This window comes from Acinonyx jubatus, chromosome D4, assembly GCF_027475565.1.
Source record: "Acinonyx jubatus isolate Ajub_Pintada_27869175 chromosome D4, VMU_Ajub_asm_v1.0, whole genome shotgun sequence".
Taxonomy (NCBI): Eukaryota; Metazoa; Chordata; class Mammalia; order Carnivora; family Felidae; genus Acinonyx; species Acinonyx jubatus.
This window is the reverse complement of record NC_069391.1, coordinates 67,978,651-68,002,384: the sequence shown is the minus strand read 5'-3', so window position 1 is coordinate 68,002,384 and position 23,734 is coordinate 67,978,651. Positions and strand designations below refer to the sequence as shown.

General features: G+C 40.3%; 1 protein-coding gene across 1 annotated transcript in view; it reads right to left on the bottom strand.

Moving 5' to 3' along the window:
- Positions 1-19,971, bottom strand: part of SLC28A3 (solute carrier family 28 member 3) — a 58,211-nt gene extending 38,240 nt beyond the window's left edge. The window contains exon 1 of the mRNA XM_015076287.3: positions 19,748-19,971. Coding sequence (XP_014931773.1) covers positions 19,748-19,825 — 78 coding nt within the window. The 5' untranslated portion in view covers positions 19,826-19,971. The remainder of the gene's footprint in view (positions 1-19,747) is intronic.
- Positions 19,972-23,734: the final 3,763 nt, after the last annotated feature.

Genomic DNA, 23,734 nt, shown 5'->3' with positions numbered 1-23,734 from the left:
ACCATCTACTTAGCAATTCAGATTACTAGATACATTAGTATAGATTGCTAGATATCTTAGTACACTGAACTACAATGAATATTGTGTTCTAAATGCAAGCTTGTCACTCCACTGAATGGGTGACAATATTGTGGTGTTGTGTATGAGTATTTGTAAGCAGCTTACAGCATGCCACGTAATTTCTCTTGTTAGTGTTAGTTGCTGGGTGTACTCCATTCTGGCTTGAGATGCTCTGAATGGCAGATCCTTGAGCCTGGGGTTCCATCCTGAACTTTCCATGCTGTTCGAACAACTATAGGTCCACAGTGGGTGTTGCAGTGAATACAGATGGACAGAGGTGTTTAAAATTATTTATTTATTTATTTATTTATTTATTTATTTATTTATTTATTCCTTTCAGTTTCTAAACCATTCAACCTCTAAAACATGAGAAATCACTGAAACCATTTCCTCCCCATCTACTTAAGGTATTTCCCTTCTATAGAATTATAGCTGAACATGTAGCCACCCAGAAAAATGGCAACATTTCCACTTATAATTAGATTCTGGCCAATGAAGTACAAATAGATGTGGTGCCTTGAGTGGGGCAGCTCAGGAATATGCCTTAAGAGATGGCTGGCAGGTGCTCTTTGTCCCTTACATTTTTTCCTACATCATGCTGCCTTGTGTATGGATGGCTCCAGCCAGGCCATGAACATGAACACAAGAGCCCCATCCTGGGGATGTTAGAGCAGTGAGTGAGTTGTAGGGCTCTTGGGTTCCTAAAACCCAGAGTAGTGCTTCCACTCCAGCTCTATACTACCTACTTCCCGACCTTTATCTGCAGGATACAAGCTTCTCCCTTGTTACTTTTGGTTTTGCTTTTATTTGCACCTGGATTGATATAATACATAGTAGGTACACGACACAAGGTTAAACTCTTTGAAATCCTGTGATCCAATGATCTCCATTTTTACAGATGAAGAAACTAAGGCAAACGTAAGTGCATTGCATGACTCAGGTTATATAACCAGGATAGCCAAGATGGGATCTGAACTCAGACCGTCCAACCCCAGACTATCATGCCTGTAGAGTTTAGACCTCAGGGCAGGACCCTTTGGTCTTGGGAATGTCTAAAGAGATAGTGGTAAACCCTAGAGGAGAAAGCAGGAAAAAACCTCTCTGACCTCAGCTGCAGCAATTTCTTACTTGACACATCCCCAAAGGCAAGGGAATTAAAAGCAAAAATGAACTACTGTGACCTCATGAAGATAAAAAGGTTCTGCACTGCAAAGGAAACAATCAACAAAACTAAAAGGCAACCGATGGAATGGGAAAAGATATTTGCAAATGACATATCAGACAAAGGGCTAGTATCCAAAATCTATAAAGAACTCATCAAACTCCACACCTGAAAAACAAATAATCCAGTGAAGAAATGGGCAGAAAACATGAATAGACACTTCTGTAAAGAAAACATCCAGATGGCCAACAGGCACATGAAAAGATGCTCAATGTCACTCCTCATCAGGGAAATACAAACCAAAACCACACTCAGATATCACCTCACGCCAGTCAGAGTGAACAAATCAGGAGACTATAGATGCTGGCGAGGATGTGGAGAAATGGGAACCCTCTTGCACTGTTGGTGGGAATGCAAACTGGTGCAGCCACTCTGGAAAACAGTGTGGACATTACTCAAAAAATTAAAAATAGATCTCCCCTATGATGCAGCAATAGCACTGCTAGGAATTTACCCAAGGGATACAGGAGTGCTGATGCATAGGGGCAACTTGTACCCCGATGTTTATAGCAGCACTCTCAACAATAGCTAAATTATGGAAAGAGTCTAAATGTCCATCAACTGATGAATGGATAAAGAAATTGTGGTTTATATACACAATGGAATACTACACGGCAATGAGAAAGAATGAAATATGGCCTTTTGTAGCAATGTGGATGGAACCGGAGAGTGTTATGCTAAGTGAAATAAGTCATAAAGAGAAAGACAGATACCATATGTTTTCACTCTTATGTGGATCCTGAGAAACTTAACAGAAGTCCATGGGGGAGGGGAAGAAAAAAAATGAGGTTAGAGAGGGAGGGAGCCAAAGCATAAGAGACTCTTAAAAACAGAACAAACTGAGGGTTGATGGGGAGTGGGAGGTAGGGGAGGGTGGGTGATGGGTATTGAGGGGGGACCTGTTGGGATGAGCACTGGGTGTTGTATGGAAACCAATTTGACAATAAATTTCATATTAAAAAAAAAAAGAGATAGTGGTGTACCTACAGATGAAAGTACCCTTCCACGAAGAAGGCCCGATTTGAACTCTAGATATCAAAAGACCAGTCAGAATGGCTAGAATGAAAAGATAAGAAATAACAAGTGTTGGTGAGGATGTGGAGAAAAAGGAATCCTTGTGCACTGTTGGTGGAAATATAAGTTGGTGCAGCCACTATGAAAAATAGAAGTTCCTCAAAAAATTAAAAGCAGAACTATCTTAAGATCTAGCAATTCCACTTCTGGATATTTATCTGAAGGAAACAAAAACACTAACTCAAAAAGATATATGCACCCTTATGTTTATTGCAGCATTATTTACAATAGTCAAGACATGGAAGCAGTCTAAGTGTCCATCGATAGACAAATGGATAAGGAAGACGTCATCTATATCTATAGCCAACAGAATATTATGCAGCCATAAAAAGGATGAGATCATGCCATTTGGGACAACATGAATGGACCTACAGGGTAGTATGCTAAGTGAGATAAGCCAGACAAAGAGAAACACTGTATGATTTCACTTATATGTGGACTCTAAAAAACAAAACAAATGAATAAGTAAATAAACAAAAAGCAGAATCAAACCCATAAATACAAAGAACAAACCGATGGTTGCCAGAGGGGAGCGGAGTCGGGGGTTGGGCAAAATGGGTGAAGAGGAATGGGAGACGCAGGCTTCTGGTTATGGAATGAATAAGTCATGTGCATAAAGGTACAGCATACAGTCAATGGTAGTATAATAGTATTGAATGGTGACAGATGGTAGTTACACTGTGAGCATAGCATAATATAGAAACTTGTAGAATCACTATGTTGTATACCTGAAACTTATGTAACATTGTGTATCATTGTGTAACATTGTGTATACTAAAAAAGAAAAGAAAAGAAAAGAAAAGAAAAGAAAAGAAAAGAAAAGAAAAGAAAAGAAAAGAAAAAACCAGGTAGACTTGACAGAGGTGCTGAAAGATTCCTGAAATGCTCGTGGCCACTTTTAAACTATATTTAGGCTTTGGTGGTCATTTCCCAACCCAGGATAGTGGCCCTCTCACCCTATAGACTGGTTTTAAGTAGATGCTATTCTTTAAAGACACAAGCAGGCACTTCTGCATTTGTGGACATGTCTGTCTCCGTGATTAGTCTGACGCTTTCTCTTGCAACGATGTCTGCTTCGCTTACTTGGTCTCTCCCTCCCACTGTGGCCCTGATTGCACAATGTGGCTTCCATTTCTCAGTTTTTGTGGCGGGGGTTTCTCTGCTGCAGACTGAACATCACTCTGCCAGGGGAGACTTTCTTCAACCTTCTTTCCAGAAACTACTCTGGCCTGGTGTGCTCTGACAGTATGGTTGGTCTTGCTGAGGGGGGCACTGATGGGCTTGAGCCTGGGGCAAGAACAGACACCTTCATCCCTGGAGAGACTTTCATCCTGAGTTCTGGTGGGACATACATCGTGTTGGTTAATGACAGATGGGAATGGCTCATCAGGCAAATATGATGTTGATAAGGACCCTGAGGAGTCACTAGGAAGATATTTTTTTTTAAGTTTATTTATTTATTTTGAGTCGGAGTTGCAGAGAGAGAGAAAGAGAATCACAAGCACTTGTCAGCACAGAGCCTGACTCAGGGCTCTGCGAGATCATGATCTGAGCTGAAATCAAGAGTTGGATGCTTCACCTACTGAGCCACCCAGGCACCCCACTATGAAGAGCCTTAACTGGTTCTAGAGCTTGACACTTCACAGCAAGTTTTGTAAAGTGTTTGCTAAAATACCTTGGTTGGAAGGCTTTATACTATCAGAACAGATTTAGGTTGGTGATCAGATTTGTTTATTTTGTTATGTGTGTATGTGTGTGTGCCTATCTATCTACCTACCTACCTATCATCTATCCATCCATCCTACCTATCTCCCCATCTCTGTACATCTTTAAAGCAATCTTCCTAAGAAACAGTCAATGTGATACTTTCTGAGGAGTGATGCCTTAAAATATTGCTATGGATGTCATTTGGAAAACTTGGAACTGTGTAAATATGTTAAAATCTATATTATACCCATTGGACTTTAAGCTGAGAAGCCGGATTCTCTGTCCCCTGTTCTCTGCTGAATACCATGTATATAACACAATGGCAGCACAGAAGTGCTTGGTGACTGTTTTTCAGTGGAAAGATATTCCTACAGGCTTATTATAGTGAAGCTATAATTGTGTCTGTACAACTAAGTAGAGACAAAATGGTATGGGACTGCTTTCTCTACTTCTCCAAGAAGGTTACTGTATGTTCTAATATTCTATGCCTGAGATGCCTGAATGAAGGTACCAGACATACACCTCCAATTTTTTTTTTTTGAGTTTCAAGTGACTGATTTAACTTTTCTGTCTCCATTTCTATGAACATGGAATGGGACTAGCTGGAGCAAGTGTTTCAAATAGTAACTTAAAATTCCAAAATGCAACATAAATAGATCATAGGAAGCGGCTCACCAAAAACCTGAAGACGACTGCTTTCAGGAATATTGACAAATTATCTATACTAATTGGTGCTGCATTGTGATAAAGGCTTGGGTTCCATCGCCATTTCTGGGTTCAACTCCAAGCTTAATGTCTTGAAGCCATATTCATCACCATATAGGAGTGTAACATTCATTACCTACCTAGTGCCATATATGGCAATTGACTTTTGTCAATTGACTTTTATATTAGTTTTACTGTTGAGTTTGCTACCTACTTGCTTTTCTGGGGCATTTATAGTCACTTTGCTCTCTATGGTTGAAATTTGGCATATAAAAGTCAACATCTGTTTCATGAATCTAATCTCTTCGCATTGTTTGGGAATATAGCTCCCCCTTTATTTATTTATGTTTTACTTAATGTCAAACATTTTAAGGCCATTTACTCTATAATGTTCCCTCTAAATTGCATGGGCTTTGCCTTGGAATGATGGCATTTTCAAAGGTGGTATTCCAGAAGTCTTTGATCTTATTGTATGGCATGTGACCCTTTTGGCTCAGGTAGCCTTGTGCCTCAAGTCTCTGGTTTACAGAATCCTCAATGTAGTTCATGGGCACTAGCTAGACCGTTCCTTCCTGAGATGTTCCTGTTTTTCTCACCAGCCTGTGTGGGTTTATGGACTGGATTAAGGAGCAGCAGTACGGCAAGAGGGGAAATGCCTGCTCAGCCTGTAGTTCATCATCACATTTCCCTGGCATAATTCTCTGTCACTTCTGAATGATCTGAAGGGAGCTTTGAATTGGGTGCAAGGAAGCAGGACCACAGAACATTGATAACATTCTCCCTTTGTGATCTTTGTGAGCCAGGAGCTAGTGAAACCCCTGAGTACAGGAAAGTAGGGAAAAGCAGGGCTCTGTACCCAAATGAGAAAAATTAGGGGAAGGTTTAGAATGATGAGATTTATAAAAATAAATTTAAGCCTGCAAGTACTCCTAGAAATGGCTTCCACGGTTTTCTTAGAGAAACGTCTAGGGGAGAAACTTCAGCCAAACAAAAGATTAATGAAAAATTATGGCAAAAGGAGTGACAGTATGTTGTGAATCTACTTAATGAATTAAAACCTTAATCCAGGGATTAAGATTCCAGAAGAAATTATATACATTTTAACCCCTCACAGTGTAGAAAAGATACTCAGAACACTTAGCTGAAGAAAGAAAATAAAAGAAAAGTTAGAAGATAGGGTGAACAGGCCAATCTTCTTATCTTTTAATTTCTGAGAGCTGAACAACATTATAAGCAGCAGTGTTTTGGAAAGGTAAATGCTAAAATATATATATTCCGCTAAAATCAAGTGGTAGAAGAGAAGAAAAAAAACCCACAGAAATTAGAAAAATATACTAATTTTGTGATTACTTATAATCTTAAGCTCATTATAAAAGGAACCATTAAGATAACAACAAAAAAATACATCTTCAGAAGAAAACGAACAAAAATAAAGAATATGCAAACCATATGTGAAAAGATTTTTACAAAGCACAACATAAAATATGATGAGAGGAGCTAAGAACAAATACACCCATCTGGCAGATCAATGGATTCGATGGAGTCAGAGGGGGTAATAAGGACACGTAACCACACACAGACACCTTCTGATGTCTTTGAGTTTTATGATGGTGCGTAAGAGACATGCATTTACTACAGTACAAACTGTACGTTGAACTTTAAATTTTGACCTCCTCTGGGGCTATCAATATGCAGTATGAGCCTCACACGTGATGCTGGGCATTGCCTAGTCAGCCATGAGATCACTAGCATCCACAATCAATTCTGTGCCCATTCAACCACTGTTTCTCACTTCACAGTATTCAATGCATTACAGGAGATATTCAACACTTTGTTATAAAATAGGCTTCATATTAGATGATTTTGCCCAACTCTGGGCTAACATAAGGATTCTGAGTACATTTAAGGTAGGCTAAGCTATGTTTGGTGGATGAGGTGTATTAAATGCGTTCATGACATACAATATTTTCAATTTATGATGGATTTATTGCGACATAACCCCATCATAAACTGAGGAGATTCTGTCCTGGAAATGACTCAGGGACTCAGAAAGATAAAACGTGGAGTGGTCAGGATCGTAATTGACCAAGGCTGAATACAGGATTAAAAAAAGCAATTCAGGTGTTCCAAAAGAAACAATGGTCAGAGTACAATCTAATGCTCTGAGAAACCTGGCTATCTGTGTACAAATGGTGTAGATTAATGTAAAGGGAACCGAGGAAGAAATATTTAGAAACACATTTCGAAAGAGGTTGATAGAACTCTTTCAGTCTATGACAGATCAAATGGGCAAAAGTAAGAATAAGGAAGACCAAGATGACAATAAATAATATGAATCTGATTAGCATCCATTGAATTATATAACTCCAATAGAAAATATATTGTGGCCAAGACTGCTAGGTGTCCCTGATATCTATCTTTCTCTATTTCCTTTAAATATAGGGCTCTGAATTTTAGCTGGGCCTGAGATTTCACAGAATAGAGGTACATTTCTGACCTCCCTGTGTCTCTCGTTGAATTCTGCCACTGTGATTGAAGCTACATGCAGCTTCTCAGAAGTGTCCCAAAGCAGGACAGTTGATGGAGCCTGTGGACTCCTTTATTATATTAATTAAATATAATATTAAAAAGGAAATACTTTAATGAAATCTAGTTATTAAAGTATTAAAATTAATTTGTGATAGTGTATATACATCTTTTCAACACTTTAAAAAACAAGAAAAAAAAAACCAACAAGGTCCTGTGGCAAGTGTGAATGACTGCCTTAATTGCAATGCCATGGATGTAAATTATATTTGGAGATATTTGAAACAGATATCAATTCTTTTTTTCTACTTGTATATATTAACTCAATGTAGTGACGGTTCTTTTGCACCTTTCGCATTCATTTCAAACAAGCGGTTCTACCTCCTGTTGGTTTGTGTGATGGAGCATATTCTTCTCTGTCAGGACCACGGAGAAGGCATCCCCACTCATCTTCCACCTTGTGGATCTCTTAGTTATGAAGCAACCATAAGTACATCTGGGAGAATATGGACCTTTATTCTTACTTGCACTTGGATATCTTGGTTTTACTTCTGGGTCTGTCCCTATTATCGTCCAGAAAATCTACCAGTGGGGGAAATCAAATAATACCCAGGAATAAAGGCTTGAAATAAGCTTTGCTTTGAAATAAGCAGCAAATGAATGATGTTTAAGTATCCTGCTTAACCGGGGCTGATGTCATATGCTTTTCTAAAAGCAGTCGTTTTTCTATCAGAATTCATTAGAGTCTTGGGTTATGTTTAGAAGATGAAATGCAGATTAGCTTCCAATGTAATTCTGGTGTCAGACCAGACACGTTCATGTAGGCCAGACACTAGCAGTTGCTGCATGAAATGTCCACTCGGTGGAGCCACTTAAGGCTGTAAGATACAGGTACCATGAAGGCCAACGCTTGGCCCCACTTCTAATTCTGGCCATCTGTTAAAAGCATTAATATGCTAAAACATGGCCACAATTTTATATACTACAAATGTTTACTTCATATATTGTCTAGAATGGTTGTATGTAATAAATAAATTGAATCCTTATCAAAAAGCATTCTGCGATCACTGGCCAAGTTTAGGACAAGTTGAGCACTAAACAGTGGAAAATATGAATAATGTCTGCAACTTACATGTATCAAAAAATAAGATGGACTAATGGGGGGATAGAGGGTAGATGAAAAAATACATGAGAAAGCAAGTATGGTAAAATATTAATTATGGACTGTAGTTGGCGGATATATAGGTGTTCGCTATGAAATCACTTCAGCTTTCCTATATGTTTAAAAATCTTCATTATATAATGTTGCAAGAAGCAAAAAATGTTGGTAATTGATTATAAAATATGTAATAAAAGAAAGGGAATGTTAATCCAGATAGACAAATATGATCAAAGATAAGTCTATTCTTTTCAGAAGAATGTCAGGGAAGGAATATTGAAGAAATGAAAACTCCCATTTTGCAATTCCCTAGTACTAATTGATTCAGGAAAGGGTCATCCATGGATGCGAAAACCATTGGGTGAAATGTGTTGGGAACCTGGATATTCACATAGCCTTAAATGTCATCCCGCCCCCCTACCCCCCACCAACAGATTACTTACTAATTAATAAAGAGGGAAACATGCCTTGGTAATGGAGTGCTGTGCTCATCACCATCCTAACCAGGTCATCACCACAACAGTGGAGTTAAATTTCTACAAATGCATTATGTATATTTTTAATTTCTTTTTTTACATGCAGTATTTCCAGAGCTGAAGCTACCTAAAAGTCATATAAAGATAGAACTGTACATTCCAAGACACCACTGACCTCCTGCCTGGTTGCCTTTCACTCTTATTGTAGCTTTGATATTTGTGTTGATAATTTGTGTTTGGTAAATGTGTGATTTCAGCCCGGACAAGCTGTTCTTAGAGCAATAATATAACAATGCCTGGACTCCTTCCTTACTGGGCCAGGCACAGTGCTCTGCACTTCCTCACACACTGCCATACTTAACCCTTGCTTCTCTGGTATTTGCATCTCTATCAATTCATAGATAAGCATCCTTTCTCCTTCTACTAAAAACCAGTCTTCCATCTGCACTTGCTGGCTGCTATGGTCAATGTTTGTGTGCCCCTAAAATTCACCATGTTGAAATTCTAACCTCCAAAGATGATGGTATTAGGAGATGATGCCTGTCGGGGCTAGGAGATGGTGTTTAAGTCATGAGGGTGAAGCCTTCATGAATGGGAGTAGTGCCCTTAGCAATGAGGTCTCACAGAGATCCCTGACCCCTTCTACCATATGAGGACACTGTGAGAAGGCATTGGTTATGAACTGGGAAGAGGGGCCTCACTAGAATGAGCCCATGCTGGTGCCTTGATCTTGGACTTCTAGCCTTCAGAACTGTGAGAAATAAATGTTTGTTGTTTATAAGCTTCCCAGCTTGTGGTATTTTGTTATAGCAGCCCAGATAAAGGCACTAGTTCCATTTTCTTGCCACATTTTGTCTCCCACTCATTCCAATATGCATTTCATTCCTACTACTCCATGGAAATCACCCTTGCCCAAGTCTTTGATGGCTTTCATGTGCTTAAATCCAGTTTTCATCATCCACAAGGGATTGTTTCCTCCTTAAAATATCTTGTCCAACTTGTGATATCACACATTGCTAGTTTCCTCTTGTCACCCAGACTTCTTCTCTATTTCCTGTACCATATCAGCCTTTCAACTCAACCCTTAATGTTACATATAGTTCCTTGGGGCTCTGTCTTAGGCATTCTCATTCACTCCTCTAACAAATATTTTTTGTGTACCTACTATGGACTAGGCAATGGTTCCTATGCTGGTTGCTGGTCTCTGTTCTCAGGGAATTTAGAAGATGCCAACCATAATAATAACACAATTAATTATTTTCTTACAATCATGATAAAGACTTAAAAAGTTCAAGTCCTGCACCTTATAATGCTTTTACAGATTGATTAGAATGAACTTGTCTGTGTCTGAAATTCCAAAGATGCATGAGGGAAACAGAAACACTCTTAACAGCAAAACATCTTCCTATAGTTGAGAAAAAAAATAAAGAAACAAAGATATAATCTCTTTGACTCTGTCAATTGAAACTAAAATTCTTCTTATTCTCATTTCCTTCTCTGATTTGTTTTTCATAGGTAAATCGCCAGTCTTCCTAAAGGGATCAAATGTTATTATAGATTTTTTTTTAAATGAAAATGCATTTCATGCCAAAGCCTAAATCACCTGCAGGATGAAGTCTTATTTGCTCAGGCCTGCCTTATTCTTGTGTTATTTTGGGAAGTCATGGTCACTTCCTAAGTATTGGTCTCATCAGACCATTATCAGACTTACCAGACTGTTTCATGCCACAATAGTTAATAGTGAGGCATGAAAGAGGATACATGCACCATGGAAATTTGAATTTGCTTACGTTTGGAAAAACATTGCTTCTTAGTGACTCCTAAAATCACCTTGGTCATCAAGCACCTTTTCCCAAAGAGCACTGACTAAATAAATATAAATTAATTATAAATACATGGATAGAGCCCATAAATTTTTTTTAAGAGATGCATTTGGGTAAGTAAGATATGGATCATAATGAACCAAAGTATTTGAAAAATAACTTTATAAAAGTCCTTTGGAAGAGACACAGATGCTGGGAGGGAGCCAAGGTCTCTCCGTCTGGCAGAAACCCAAGGGGCTTGACGTTTACATTTGACGGCCATTAAAACAATTCAGAGTTGCCTGTTGGTGTCTTCCATAGTTATCCATCAGTAGATCCCAGTATCTACTATACAAAGAGGCGGCCTTCATAGATGGGTTTCAAATTTTGGTTTGGCCCCTGCACCAAAATAGCATCCCCAACTAAATGGTTTGGTTAATGGTTGCTGATACTTGAGCATTTGCTAGGTGCTAGTGCTTTCCACTAATCTCCCCTTAGTCCTTTGATGCAGGGTGTTATGGACCTATTTTTGAATGGGGAAGTAGATGCAGAAGTTAGGTAACTGCCTAATGGCAGTCTGGTTCTGAAGCGTCAACTCTTCACCCAAAGAATTTATGTTTTACTCTCCTCATAATGATTCACTATGTGACTTTTAACCTGTGCCCTGCTAACCCCCACCCCTTCCCAGTCTGACTTTTCTCAGAAGCTCACCTCTCTCTTTCCTCTCCACTTCCTCCTTAAGAAGGGGCCCCTTGTTATCTTCAGCCAAGCTCAAAGTCACATGCAGTACAGTCAGTTCTTGGACCATGATAGACCACGTCTTCTTCCACGTGTGCTTTCAAAATGCTTCCACTCTTACTTCTTTCTTCCCTCTTCTCTGACCTCAAGACCTCATGTTCTACAGGGAAACAAGGAAGTAGCCATCTGGGTCAACAGGAAGCCTAATGTTTGCTGGCTCCTGGAAATGTCTCTGTTGGCTTTGTGTGTGTCTTTGTCTCTTTTTTCCCTTCCTTGCTGGATCCAGCATACCATGTAACAAGACCTTTGCTCCCACCTGCTCTATCTGCACGGGTCTGGCCCTTAATTAAGTAATTTACATTTCAAATCCTCCTACTGCACAAGTTAGGCCAGTGCCCTCTAATCAGCTTCCTCCTTGCAAAATGTTTTCTGAAGCAACAGATTCAGGTGTATGAGAAACTAGGACACAGTAATTTGAAAATAGAAAAATAGAAACTTTAAAAGCTAGAAATGTTGTAAGAAGTGATGTAATTCAAAGGGAGGGACACTGAGAGGCAAGTAGGACCCACTGGGGGACAGCTGCACAACTTTATAGATTGTGCTGTTTGGAACTATGTTATGTTCCCACAGTTGAGCAGGTGGAGGGAGTAAGGCAGCTGGAGAGTCCACAGGGAAGCAGGTATGCCTATCCTGGCTTCTGTTTAACTATGACTGACACTTTCTTATGGTGCAAAAAGCCTCACCTCACATTAATGGGCTATTTTCTGACCATGTTTCATGGAGGAGTTTATACCATTACTTTGCTTACAACCCCTTATCAGCTGTCTGGCTAGTTTACTGTAGAATGTTCCCGAATCTGCAGAGAATAGAAATTCAGTTTTAAACCTAAACTTATCATTGGTTTCGGATTCTTGGGACCAAGATTTTGAAATCAGTGAAGAGTCTTGAGGTGAATCAGAACTGGCCTCTATTCCTGTCTGTCTCTCTTTACTACTTTTCTGTTTCCCTGTACATGTGTTGCATACCTTCTCATCTGGGGCCTTGACTTCTCCACATAGTGCCATATGGAAAAAAGTAATTTTTGATATGGTAGCTTGTGGAATTATTTGTGTCTTACTGGTTATTTTCCTTATGCCTAGCGCCCATTGATTTGGTGCTCACTATATATTTGTTGAATGATAAAGCCTGGAAGTGTTCACTGGGAACATTTGGGAAATATTCCCCAACTCCCTGTCTAGATGAGACCACCATCTTGTGTCATGAGTAACACTTTTTATAAACTGTGTTGTGCTGATTTGCCATTGTGAACTAATTTTAACCAAATGGTAGCTATTTCCTGCTTTTTGCATAATGCCTGGCACACTGTCAATAAATTTTCGTTGAGTCAATAACTGTCATGCTTTATGTCAATGGGTTTTGGCTCTTGGAGGAAAAGCAAGCAAAGCCTTGAAATCACAGAACTAGGGGATTGAAAGGAACATTGAGAAGTCTTCAGTTACATTTCCCTGTTTCTCAACCGAACCATTCCTGGTAATCATCTACTTTGTTCCTGAACACCCACAGGAGGCTCTCTAACCGTGTGACTCATAGTGTTTTCCTAAGAAACTTGTCTTTATTTACTTCCAGAAGACACAAGGCATGCATGTCATCTTTTTCTTTTCTTTCTTTTTTAACTTTTTTTCCTTTCCAGGAAAAAGAAGGAACAATTGGGCACACCAAGGCTGTAAGTGGCCTCTGGGTCAAATACCTTTGCCCACGTGTGGAGTAGAATTAGATGCCTCCAAATCTAGATCCCGGCTTTGAGTGAAAATCATATACTACATCTGCCTAAATCTACAATCTGAAGACACAGTTCTAAACTTCTGTAGCATGATAGAAACTTGGGGCTCCTGCTCACAATAATCTGTTCTCTATAAAAGTCCAAATACTCCCACTTCTGATTTTTTTTTCAGTTTGACACATGACAGTTCAGCTCGCGTCCAGGGCCAGCTTCTCATCAACATCAACAATGTCTAGATGAGATGGGTCAGTTGGTGCCACCACCTTCATTTTAAGTTAAGACACCGTGAAAAATAATAAATTCAGGGACTGTGGAAGAAACCAAATCCCTAAATCTTTCCCCTCTAAGATGTCATGGAAGTGCCTTGAGTTCTTAGTCATCTAGGCTGTTAGAAATAAGTCTAGGTATGACCTGATTTGAGGATAGAGGAGAGAATTTTTTTTAACCTTCTTCACAAAGACAATTATTGTCATGTGTTTTCTGTGTTTTAACTCACCTGTGGAAGAAACACATCTAGATAGTTGTAGCCAAACTTGTCCTGAATTAGTGGAAACCCCTCATCCACCTGGTGTGATTCATGTTGACCTCCCTCAGGGGATTAGAGAGAAACAATGCTCTTCCTCTTTACTTTGCATAATTGCCACCAACCTCGAATTTCTCTATTCAAATTATTAGGCCAAACATTCTCGGACTTAAATGACCTCCCAAATTTTGACCTCCATTTAACAAACTCTTTAAACCCCACTGACTCACCAGGCATTTCCTGGAATAGGTCAGCTTTTCTCTGTGTGTGTGTGCAGAGTGGAGACGTATTTCCCATCTAGTCCTGTCTTGAACTTTCGTAAGTGGGTCCACACCCAGCTGGCTTAAGAGTGAGCATGGGTTCTGTGGCTCTGAGGGCCACATGTGGTACAATCGATACTTACTCATAGGCAGAAGGAAACTTCATTTGGGATTCTAAGAAACATCATTTAGTAAAAGTATTCTTTCAAAAATTGCCTGAATTTTCACCCTTAGAAATTCTGAGCTTTATTTGGACTCTCTTGCTTTCCTCTTTTCCTCTTCTCTGGATCCTTCTCCTTCCTTTGACTTTGCAAAAATCTTTTGGTTGTCCTATTCTAAAAAGACTTACCCTAAATATGGACACTCGATAAATGTGGTATTTGTCAAGTGGGGAAAATATATATTTTTTAAAGCAACACTGAAATAATTGGATACCCATGTAGAGAAAACAAACTTTTTTTTTGCTTTTAAAGATTTTATTTTTTTAAGTAATCTCTATACCCAGTGTGGGGCTTGAACTCATAACTCCAAGATCAAGAGTCACATGCACTACTGAGTGAGCCAGCTAGGCACCCCCAAAAACAAAAACTTGATGCCTGCCTCACACTATACATAAAAACTAACTTCAGGGAGAGTAGAGTCCTCAATGTAGAAGGAAAATAACAAGCTTTTGGAAAATATGGGAGGGTATCCTTACGATCTTGCAGAGTAGAAAAAGATGTCTTAAACAGGATATATAAAACAGACACACCTGATAAATGGACCCCAAATAATTAGCTTTTGTGCATCTAAATATTAAAGAGTGAAAGACAGTTTCAGTGGTTGAAGGCATTTGTAAACCATATAATTGGAAAAGGGCTTATATTCAGAACATTTAAAGAACTCTTTCAAATCAGTAGGAAAAAGACAGAATCCAGTAGAGAAAACGGGCAAGAGACATGAACAAGCATTTCACAAAGTTGGCATCTAGTGGCCAATAACATAGGAAAATTAAAATGAAATCTCAATGTTACACTATTCACTACACATCTACCAGAATCACTGAAATTAAGAAGCCAGGTAACTATTGGTGAGGCTATGGAGTAATAGGCACTCACACTCTGTGGATGGAAATATAAATTAGCAAAACCACTTAAGAAACCAGTTTGGCATTATTACTGAAGTTGAAAATATATATGCATTCTCCATGACCTAGCAATTCCACTCCTAAATGTAACCCCAAATAAATTTGTTACATATGCGCCAGGAGACATGTCTAAGAGTATTCATAGTTGCATTTGTTTCTAGAAGCTCCTAAAAGCTCCAAGGATAATGGCACAAATGTCCACCAACAAGAAAACAGATAAATTGTGTAATGTTTATGGAGAACATCGTATATCAGTGAAACTGGATGAACTCCACTTACATGCAACAGTATGGCTGAGTCTCAACAATACAAAACTGAGCAAAAGAAGTCAGGTACAAAATGATTTGTCTTGCCTAGTTCTATATAAATGTTTTAAAATAAGCAAAGAATTTTCCTGTAACTTTCTATTTATATAAAGTTCAAAAATAGGCAAAAACAGTGCTTGGGGATTCGTAACTATACGTTAAGGTATAAAGCAAAGCAGGGTAGTAATTACCATAAGGTTGGGGTCATTGTCACCCCTGTGGGCAGGGGCAGTTGTGACAGACGTGCAGGATTGGTGTGTCAGAGCTGAGGGATGGCAATGTCCTATTTCTTGATCTGGATGGCACTTTATAATAAGCTGTCTAGTTGGCTTTGTGTGTTTTTCTGCATGTTATATTTCACAATGAATTTTTAAAAAATAAAAAAGCCCCCTGCCTGCAGCCCCAATCTTGCCTCTTCTGAGCCTCTCTTCCCTGCTCTTCTCTCCACCAGGGGAACTTCCTCTCTGACTTCATTTTCCCCAGTTTCCCAGCTCCCACTCATCACACAAACTGCCCCCCATCCCACCCCTGGTCACCAGTGACCTCCTGGTTGAAAAATCACATGAACTGTCTTTGCTGCTAACCTTGTAGTTCTCTTTTCCCTTGGCTTCCCCAGACCCTTCCCTCTCCTGGTGCTGCTCCCCTTTCCCTCCTTGTGGCCTCTCTGCTCCAACCTCTGACTGCTCTAACTTTCCAGCTCCTGAAGTACCGGGGCTTCCTGGGTTTCCTTCCTCCTGGTGTCATCCATGCCACTGGCTCATTGTTGTGTGATCAGCCCCCAAATGCATGATGTTCCCTTCTAGACTCCAGGTGCCTTTATCCCTAGAGCTTCCTGCCTCCTCTCCATTTTCTTCTAGGGGTATGAAATCACCCTAATTTCAACCAACAACCTCAAAATGAACTCATGGTCTTCCTTGCTCCAGCCCTATTTCTGTCTTTCCAGTCTACATAAAGAAAATCACTTCTAAGTTGAGATCTCAGGCTAGAAATGTTGACTCTCTTTAATCTGCCCCAGCACTGAGACATACTATTATTTATGTTCACACTGCATGCTAGGCACTTGCTATGGTCTGAATGTGTCCCCTTACCTACCCTCCCACCCCCTGCCAAATTCCTGTTTGGAAAATCTAATGCACAATGTGACAGTATTAGGTGGTGGGGCCTTTGAGGTGATTAGGTCATGAGGGCAGAGCCCTCATGAATGGGATCAGTGCCCTTATAAAAGAGACTCCAGAGATCTCCCTTGCACCTTCTGCCATGTGAGGACCCAGCAAGAAGATGGCTGTCCATGAGGAAGTGTGCCCTTGCCAGACACTGTTCTGCTGGTGTCACAATCTTGGATTTCCAGGCTCCAGAATAATGAGAAACAAATTTCTGTTTATAAGCCACTCAATCTGTGGTATTTTGTCATAGCAGCCTGAACGAACAGTAGTTTTTTAAAACATATATTACATACTTAAAAAAAATGTATTAACTCACTTAATTCTCTCAACACCAGGATATGGTATTATTATCCTACTTTAGAGAGGAGAAAATGGAAATATTCATCGCCAGAGCAGCTCTTAACTCACCCTGACTCAATGCTAATTGCATGGCCAAGGGGGCCTCCTATGAGTATTGGTACTTCTGTCCAGTGCTGGTTGTTACCACCTCTAAGCTACAATCTGATTATCATACCAACTTCCCAAATGGCGTCACAACCACACATAAATCTCTTTCCATTTTGTCCACCTTCAATGGGGGTATCAATAATTTGATAGTGTAAATTCTTTTATTATTTTTTTTAAGTAGGTTCCGTGTTGGGCCCCATGCCCGTCTTGGGCTTCAACTCATGACCCTGAGATCAAGACCTGAGCTGAGATCATGAGCCCGATGCTTAACCGACTGAACCACCCAGGCACCCCTTGATAGTGTGAATTCTGATCTATTCTTTCCTGATGCCTTAGCCATTTGGAGGCCCCGTGATCTGGGGCCAGCCTGTCTCCTGTACCTTCCCTGGAGCCCCTGCTCCTCATCTCCTCTATCCCCAGCATACATATTCTTTCAGGCCCCTGGGCCTGTGCAGACAGTTCTCTTTGCTTGCAGTGCTCTGCTGACACCCCTCCCTGTTCAACCAGGAAATCCTTGCCCACCTCAGAGACTCCCCAGTCAACCCAGCTCCACCTGCTTATTTATTTATAATGTACTTGGTGCCAACTTCCAGCATTGTTTTTTGTTTTTGTTTTACATCACACATAATTGCTTATTGGTTTCTGCCTGCCTTGTTCCTGGAGGGCAAGAATAGTGTATTATTCCTTCTTGAATTGGTATCCCTTTCCAGCAGTGGTCTTATCTAGGGGGCAGTTAATGGTTTTGCTGAGTAAATATGTGTCTCTGGAAATTCTTGTCAAGCAGCAGGCACTGGAAGAAATAACCTTGTTTCTGCTCGTTGGTGGTGGTATGTGGTATTCTGCTGGGTTTGAGATGCTGTGTTCTGCACCCTGAGACCTAGAGGTACTTTTTTCTTTCCTCTTCTCTTCTCTTCTCTTCTCTTCTCTTCTCTTCTCTTCTCTTCTCTTCTCTTCTCTTCTCTTCTCTTCTCTTCCCTTCCCTTCCCTTCCCTTCCCTTCCCTTCCCTTCCCTTCCCTTCCCTTCCCTTCCCTTCCCTTTCCTTTCCTTTCTTTTCCTTTTCTTTTCATGGAAGAGAATGAGGGATAGAAAAGAGGACTATCTTTGGTGGATGTGTGTCCTCCTCACTGACTGGGCTACCAGTTGCTGGTGACATGGACCCGCCTCCCTTGCAGACATCTTTGTCTTGCTGTCATACTCACTTTGACTCTATTCCATTCTAGCCCTTCTATTCTTTTGAGCCGTAAAAGGCCCTCTGCTTTATGCTTTTTTTCTCATTTAATCCTTATGAGGGGAATCAGGACATGCTGCCCCCAAATCTACCACTTTGGCATGAGAATTATCTTGAGCTGAAGGCAACTGAGAAAAAACAAACACAGAAAGAGCTCTTCATTTTTCCTCTCTCTGTCTAGAGCAGGGACAAACTTTCCCTTGTGTAGGTGTCCCATAACAGGCAGAGGAGAACAACACTTGTCACTGGAAACAGATATGGTGCTAAGATTGCATAAACCTCACTGCCAAACCTTATCTCCCATTAGCTGCCCCCATGTCTTTCCTCATCACTTTCCCATAATTTCTTCGCCCTAAGAGCTTAACCTCTCTTTTTTTGGTCTAATCACTGCTCCACAATTTTTTGTCCTTTGTTAAAATGGTACATAAGACCCTGAGTCTTAATGTTTCTTTGAATTTTTCATTTATTTTCTGTGAGGCTGCATTAATATAAAATGAAGAATATTAATAAAATTTGTATAGCTTTCTCTGGTTAATCTGCCATTTCTCAGTTTAATTTGCAGATCTCAGGTGCTGAATCTAAGAGGGTAGAGGAAAAGACTTTTCCTCCCTTACACGTATGATCTATGAGATGAAGTTCAGTGTGACCACTCTGTAGACAACTGAACTGAAGCTCAAGGAAGTTACAGTCACATGTGGGTAAAAGATTTAGGACTTGTGCCAAAGCTCTTTTACCTTCCTTGTTCCCTCCTTTGTTAGTGCCTAAAAGTTTGTTTTGCCTTTTTGGTGATTCTGAATCCCAACAGATTGCTGACACCTGTTTGTGTGGGCTCCCAAGTCAGCTTAGGAAAGGAAGCACAGCTAGGGACATCCCTGAAAAACTCTCATCCCAGAGCCAGTCAGAACAGGCTGGTGTTTCCCTGTGACAGGACTCTTTCTAGGCCTCTGCAGCACCCAGTTCCAAGTTAAGCAGCATTAATCACTCAGTGAGTTTTGGTTGATGACATGAGACTGGTTTGCATAACCCGGCTGCACTGGGGCAGGCACCCAGGCTCCCATCTGACAGGTGCTTTGGGAGGTGGTGTAAGAGAAAGAAAGCCTGAAGTGCTCCCTACATCCAGGATCTGGAGTCTCTCCATTCTTTCCTTCTTACCAGCTCTTTGGAAAATATTGGCAGGGCTTGTGAACCTGAAACAAAAGCCTGAGAAGACAATCTTGTTTCTAAGTGACAGGGCAAGTTAGGGATCAAAACAAGTTGTACTAAAAGAGACTTTTCAGGTTTGTCAGCCCAAAAGGAAAAAATCATAGGTTTAAAGAGTGTCGTGAAAACCTCTTATTGTGTTCCAAGAACCCCACTGGTTTTGTCTGGGAATTTGCCAAGGTTGCGAGAAATGAGCACTGTGTCCATTTACTTGGTCTCAAACACAAGATAAAACTTCCGCTCACCTGGAAGCCAGTGTTGCTGTAGCCCTCCGCTCTGGCGGCCGTCCTACTCTTCAGCTCCACGAAGTCTTCGCTGCTCATGGCATTGGTTGGGCTCTGAATTCTTTTCAGGTGTCTGGTCTAGAGTTTCCTCCGTACCTGAAGGAACATCAGCCTCTGCTGATGTCAGAATGCCACCTGCTGTTGTAGGAACCTGGGCACGACTTACATTTGAAAACTTAAGAATCTGTGGGGCGGAGCAGGAGTGATAGGTGGGTGGGGTGTGGCCTCCAGTTCAGGTCCACCCACCTCATTAATCTTCCCGTTTAGGATTGCTGGCCCATTTTTACTTTGGAAAACTCAGTACACAGAGCAGAAAAAGACACTTTCCCAACAGTCACGAGTCAAATAATCTATTTCCTGTGGGTGGTATTGGGGACTAGGAATGGTGTGGGGTGGCAAGGAACATAAGGGCTGGCTGCTACCAATTGACCACTATTCTCTGCTAGGTCCGTGCTCAGTACTTTGTATACGGTTGTTTTGGTTTATCTTCAGGACAAGCAAAAACTGAGATGTGATAAAGTAAAGTCAACAATTTGCTCAGGGTCATTTGGCTAATAAAGGGACAGTGAGAAGTCAAATCAAAGTCTTTTTTTTACTACATCCCTGTCTACAGATCGGTTTGCTTTTAAAAAACCAATTCCTAGAAATGCAAATATGCAGCAGATAAATGGAACGTGACCAACTGCTCACTTAATAAAAGGATTCTTCACTTTAGGAAATTATTAGCTATAAGATTCTTTCAAATAGCAGTTTCCCCTAGTACATTTAAAATGAATATAGTTGTGTGGCCTCTGAGGAAATGTGAAAAATGCTAATGATAAGTGAAAAGCTAGAATTAATAAATGGAATACTGCATACAGTAGATAAAAGAATAGAAGAAAATACCAAATGTAATTATGATTATTTCTGGGTTGTGGTTTTTATGCCTGGTTTTTATTTGCTCTTTCTTTGCTGAGTTTTCTATAAAGACCATGATTTATTATTATTATCATGATATAGACTATATAATAATTAAAAGCTCACTGGAACCACATTGCCTGGGTTCAAATCCTGGCTCTACAACTTACCACAGCTCAAGAGCTAAACCCAGCCAGCTGTTTATTTTTAGTTTTTATTTAAAAAAATTTTTTTTAATATTTATTTTTTGAGAGAGAGAGAGAGACAGAGACAGAGACAAAGCACAAGCGGGGGGAGGGCAGAGGCAGAGGCAGACACAGAATCCGTAGCAGGCTTCAGGCTCTGAGCTGTCAGCACAGAGCCCCGGCACAGCAGGGCTAGAACTCATGAACCAGGAGATCATGACCTGAGCCGAAGTCGGACGCTTAACCGACTGAACCACCAGGTGCCCTGCCAGTGACATATTTTTAAACATAAAGCCCAAGAGCTAAGAATGGATTTTAGATTTTTAAGTGGTTGGGAAAATTCGAAAGAACGAATATTTCATGACACATGCAAACTATACAACACATGCAAATTGCAGGCCCCAGAAATAAAATTTTGTTGGAACACGAACATGCCCATCCCCTTGTGTATCATTTATGGCTGCTGTTGCCCCACAAGAGTAGAGCTGGGTGATTGTTACAGAGACTGCATGGCTGGAAGTCCAAGATATTCACTACCTGGCTCTTTACAGAAAATCTGTGTGGATCCCTGACTTACTAACCACGTTGAATTTGGGCAAGGTACTGTGTTCTCTGTGTCTCAATACCTCATCTATAAAATGGACATAATAGTTCTGTTTCACATTGTATATTACTGAGATGACAAAATGGGATAATAGACTTAAAAACACATGGAATGGTGCCTGGCACATAATAAAATTGTGATAAGGTAATGCTTATCTTAAAACGTTAAAAAGAAAAGGCACAATGATCTCTGAACAGTAGTGGGCATGTGCTTTAGGGACAGGCTTTCTCCCTGAGGCCAGGTACACCTGTCATTGAGCAGGTGATATATTGCACCCTACATAGGAAGGCATAGCACCCCCACCAGACTGGTGGTCAGGTCAGTCTCTCCCCAAAATCCCCACCATATTGGCAGCATGGAAAAGGTGATCTCTGACTTCTCACTGTGTGCTTGTGGAACCCTGGTCGAAGTCCTCACCATTTATCAACACCATCGGAGCTTTCTTTATGCTTTCCTTCTTTAATGATTCTCACTGATGAATGGAGACTTAGGAATTTTTACCAGTTCTCCCCCATAATTGTGGTATGCCATAACAAGTTGTTGCCATGTAACCCAATGCAAAAAGTCCCATTGGAAGTGATCAAGAGGGGTGCAGATAAACAGAAAGTAGTTAATATGGGAAGCTTTCTTTAAAAATTCTTTTTTAATGTTTATTTATTTTTGAGAGAAAGAGAGAGAGAGCAGGGGAAGGGCATAGATAGAGGGAGATAGAGAGTCTGAAGCAGGCTCCAGGCTCCGAGCTGTCAGCACAGAGCCTGATGTGGGTCTCGGACCCACGGACTGCAAGATCATGACCTGAGCTGAGGTTGGATGCTTATCTGACTGAGCCATCCAGGTGCCCCGATATGGGAAACTTTCATTGTAAAGTTGTTGGAAAAAGCCAGTTGCTGCCGTTAGATATCAAGAACTATCATGAACTCAAAGACTCAATCTGGTTCAGGTTTACAGAAGATTTTTACTCTCTGGAGGGGGGAAAAACCCGTTTATTGTCACTTACGGTTATAAGTGCAGAAGCTTGGCTCAAATACCTGAAATTCCTGCCGATACGCTTTTATGAACCTTTTAAAATGCACAATCCAGTGTTTTCTCTGTCCCTAGGCTGTTAAGCCCATTAGTTTGAAGAGTGCAAGAGTATTTGAGAACACGTCACTGTGCAAGCAAGAGCACTGTATAGTGTTGATTAAAAGACACAGTGACCTGCCCCTTCCATACTCCATCTACACCAGTGAAAAGGAAACATGGAGACCTACTTAGAATAAATTACACATACAACTGTGATGCTAAAACATAAAAATGATGGTCAGTTACAGGGAAGTTTGGACTTAAAATGCTATCTATCTGAAACCTATAGTTAAGATCTTTAAGAACTAATGAAAATTCAGACTTTCTTTGCAGCCTAAGAATTAACTTGAGTTATGGGGCTATCGCTTAAAATGATTGGTACCTTGGTAGAAGTGATGGCTCATTTTTCCCAATTTGGACATAGAAATCATGATCAGAAAATGAGGTGAAGGACCCTTTCAACTTTACAAGACTACATTTTAAATCATTCCCCAGTCATGCAGAATCATTATTTGTAAGGAATAAGTTGTGCCAAAGGCCAAAGGAATGATCCCTTAACTCTTCTGAGTCTCAGCTGTTTTCGTAGTGTCCCTCAAACTCAATTTTAAACTTTGAAATCATTGTGTAGCGACCAAATTACTGGGATTTTTAATCAAATAATTTCTATATTCCATTCCCCAAGAGTTAGCTTCCGAAGACTGAAAACCCATGGGTTGTGTGGACAAGCTCATTCAAGAAAAGCAAATGAAAATAACCTCAAGCTCCTCCAAATTTATTAAAAATATGAAAGTAAAATGGGGTGCCTGGGTGGCTCAGTTGGTTAAGTGTCTGACTTCAGCTCAGGTTATGATCTCGCAGTCTGAGTTCGAGCCTTACGTTGGGCTCTATGCTGACAGCTCAGAGCCTGGAGCCTGCTTTAGATTCTGATTCTCCCACTCTCTTTGCCCCTCCTCTGCTCATGCTCTGTCTCTCTCTCTCAAAAATAAATAAATATTTTTTAAAAATTAAAAAAAAATGAAAGTAAAAAGAAAATGAAATACATGACAATGTATCTTGCCTTGTGCATGAAATTCTATACTAAGGTCACTCTTTTGGTGACAGTGCTTCCAAAAGGAGTAAAATTAATTGTTAAAAATCGTGTGTAACATTTGTCCCATGTTAAGAATGATGTATAATATGTTATAGCATGAGTTTTATCTG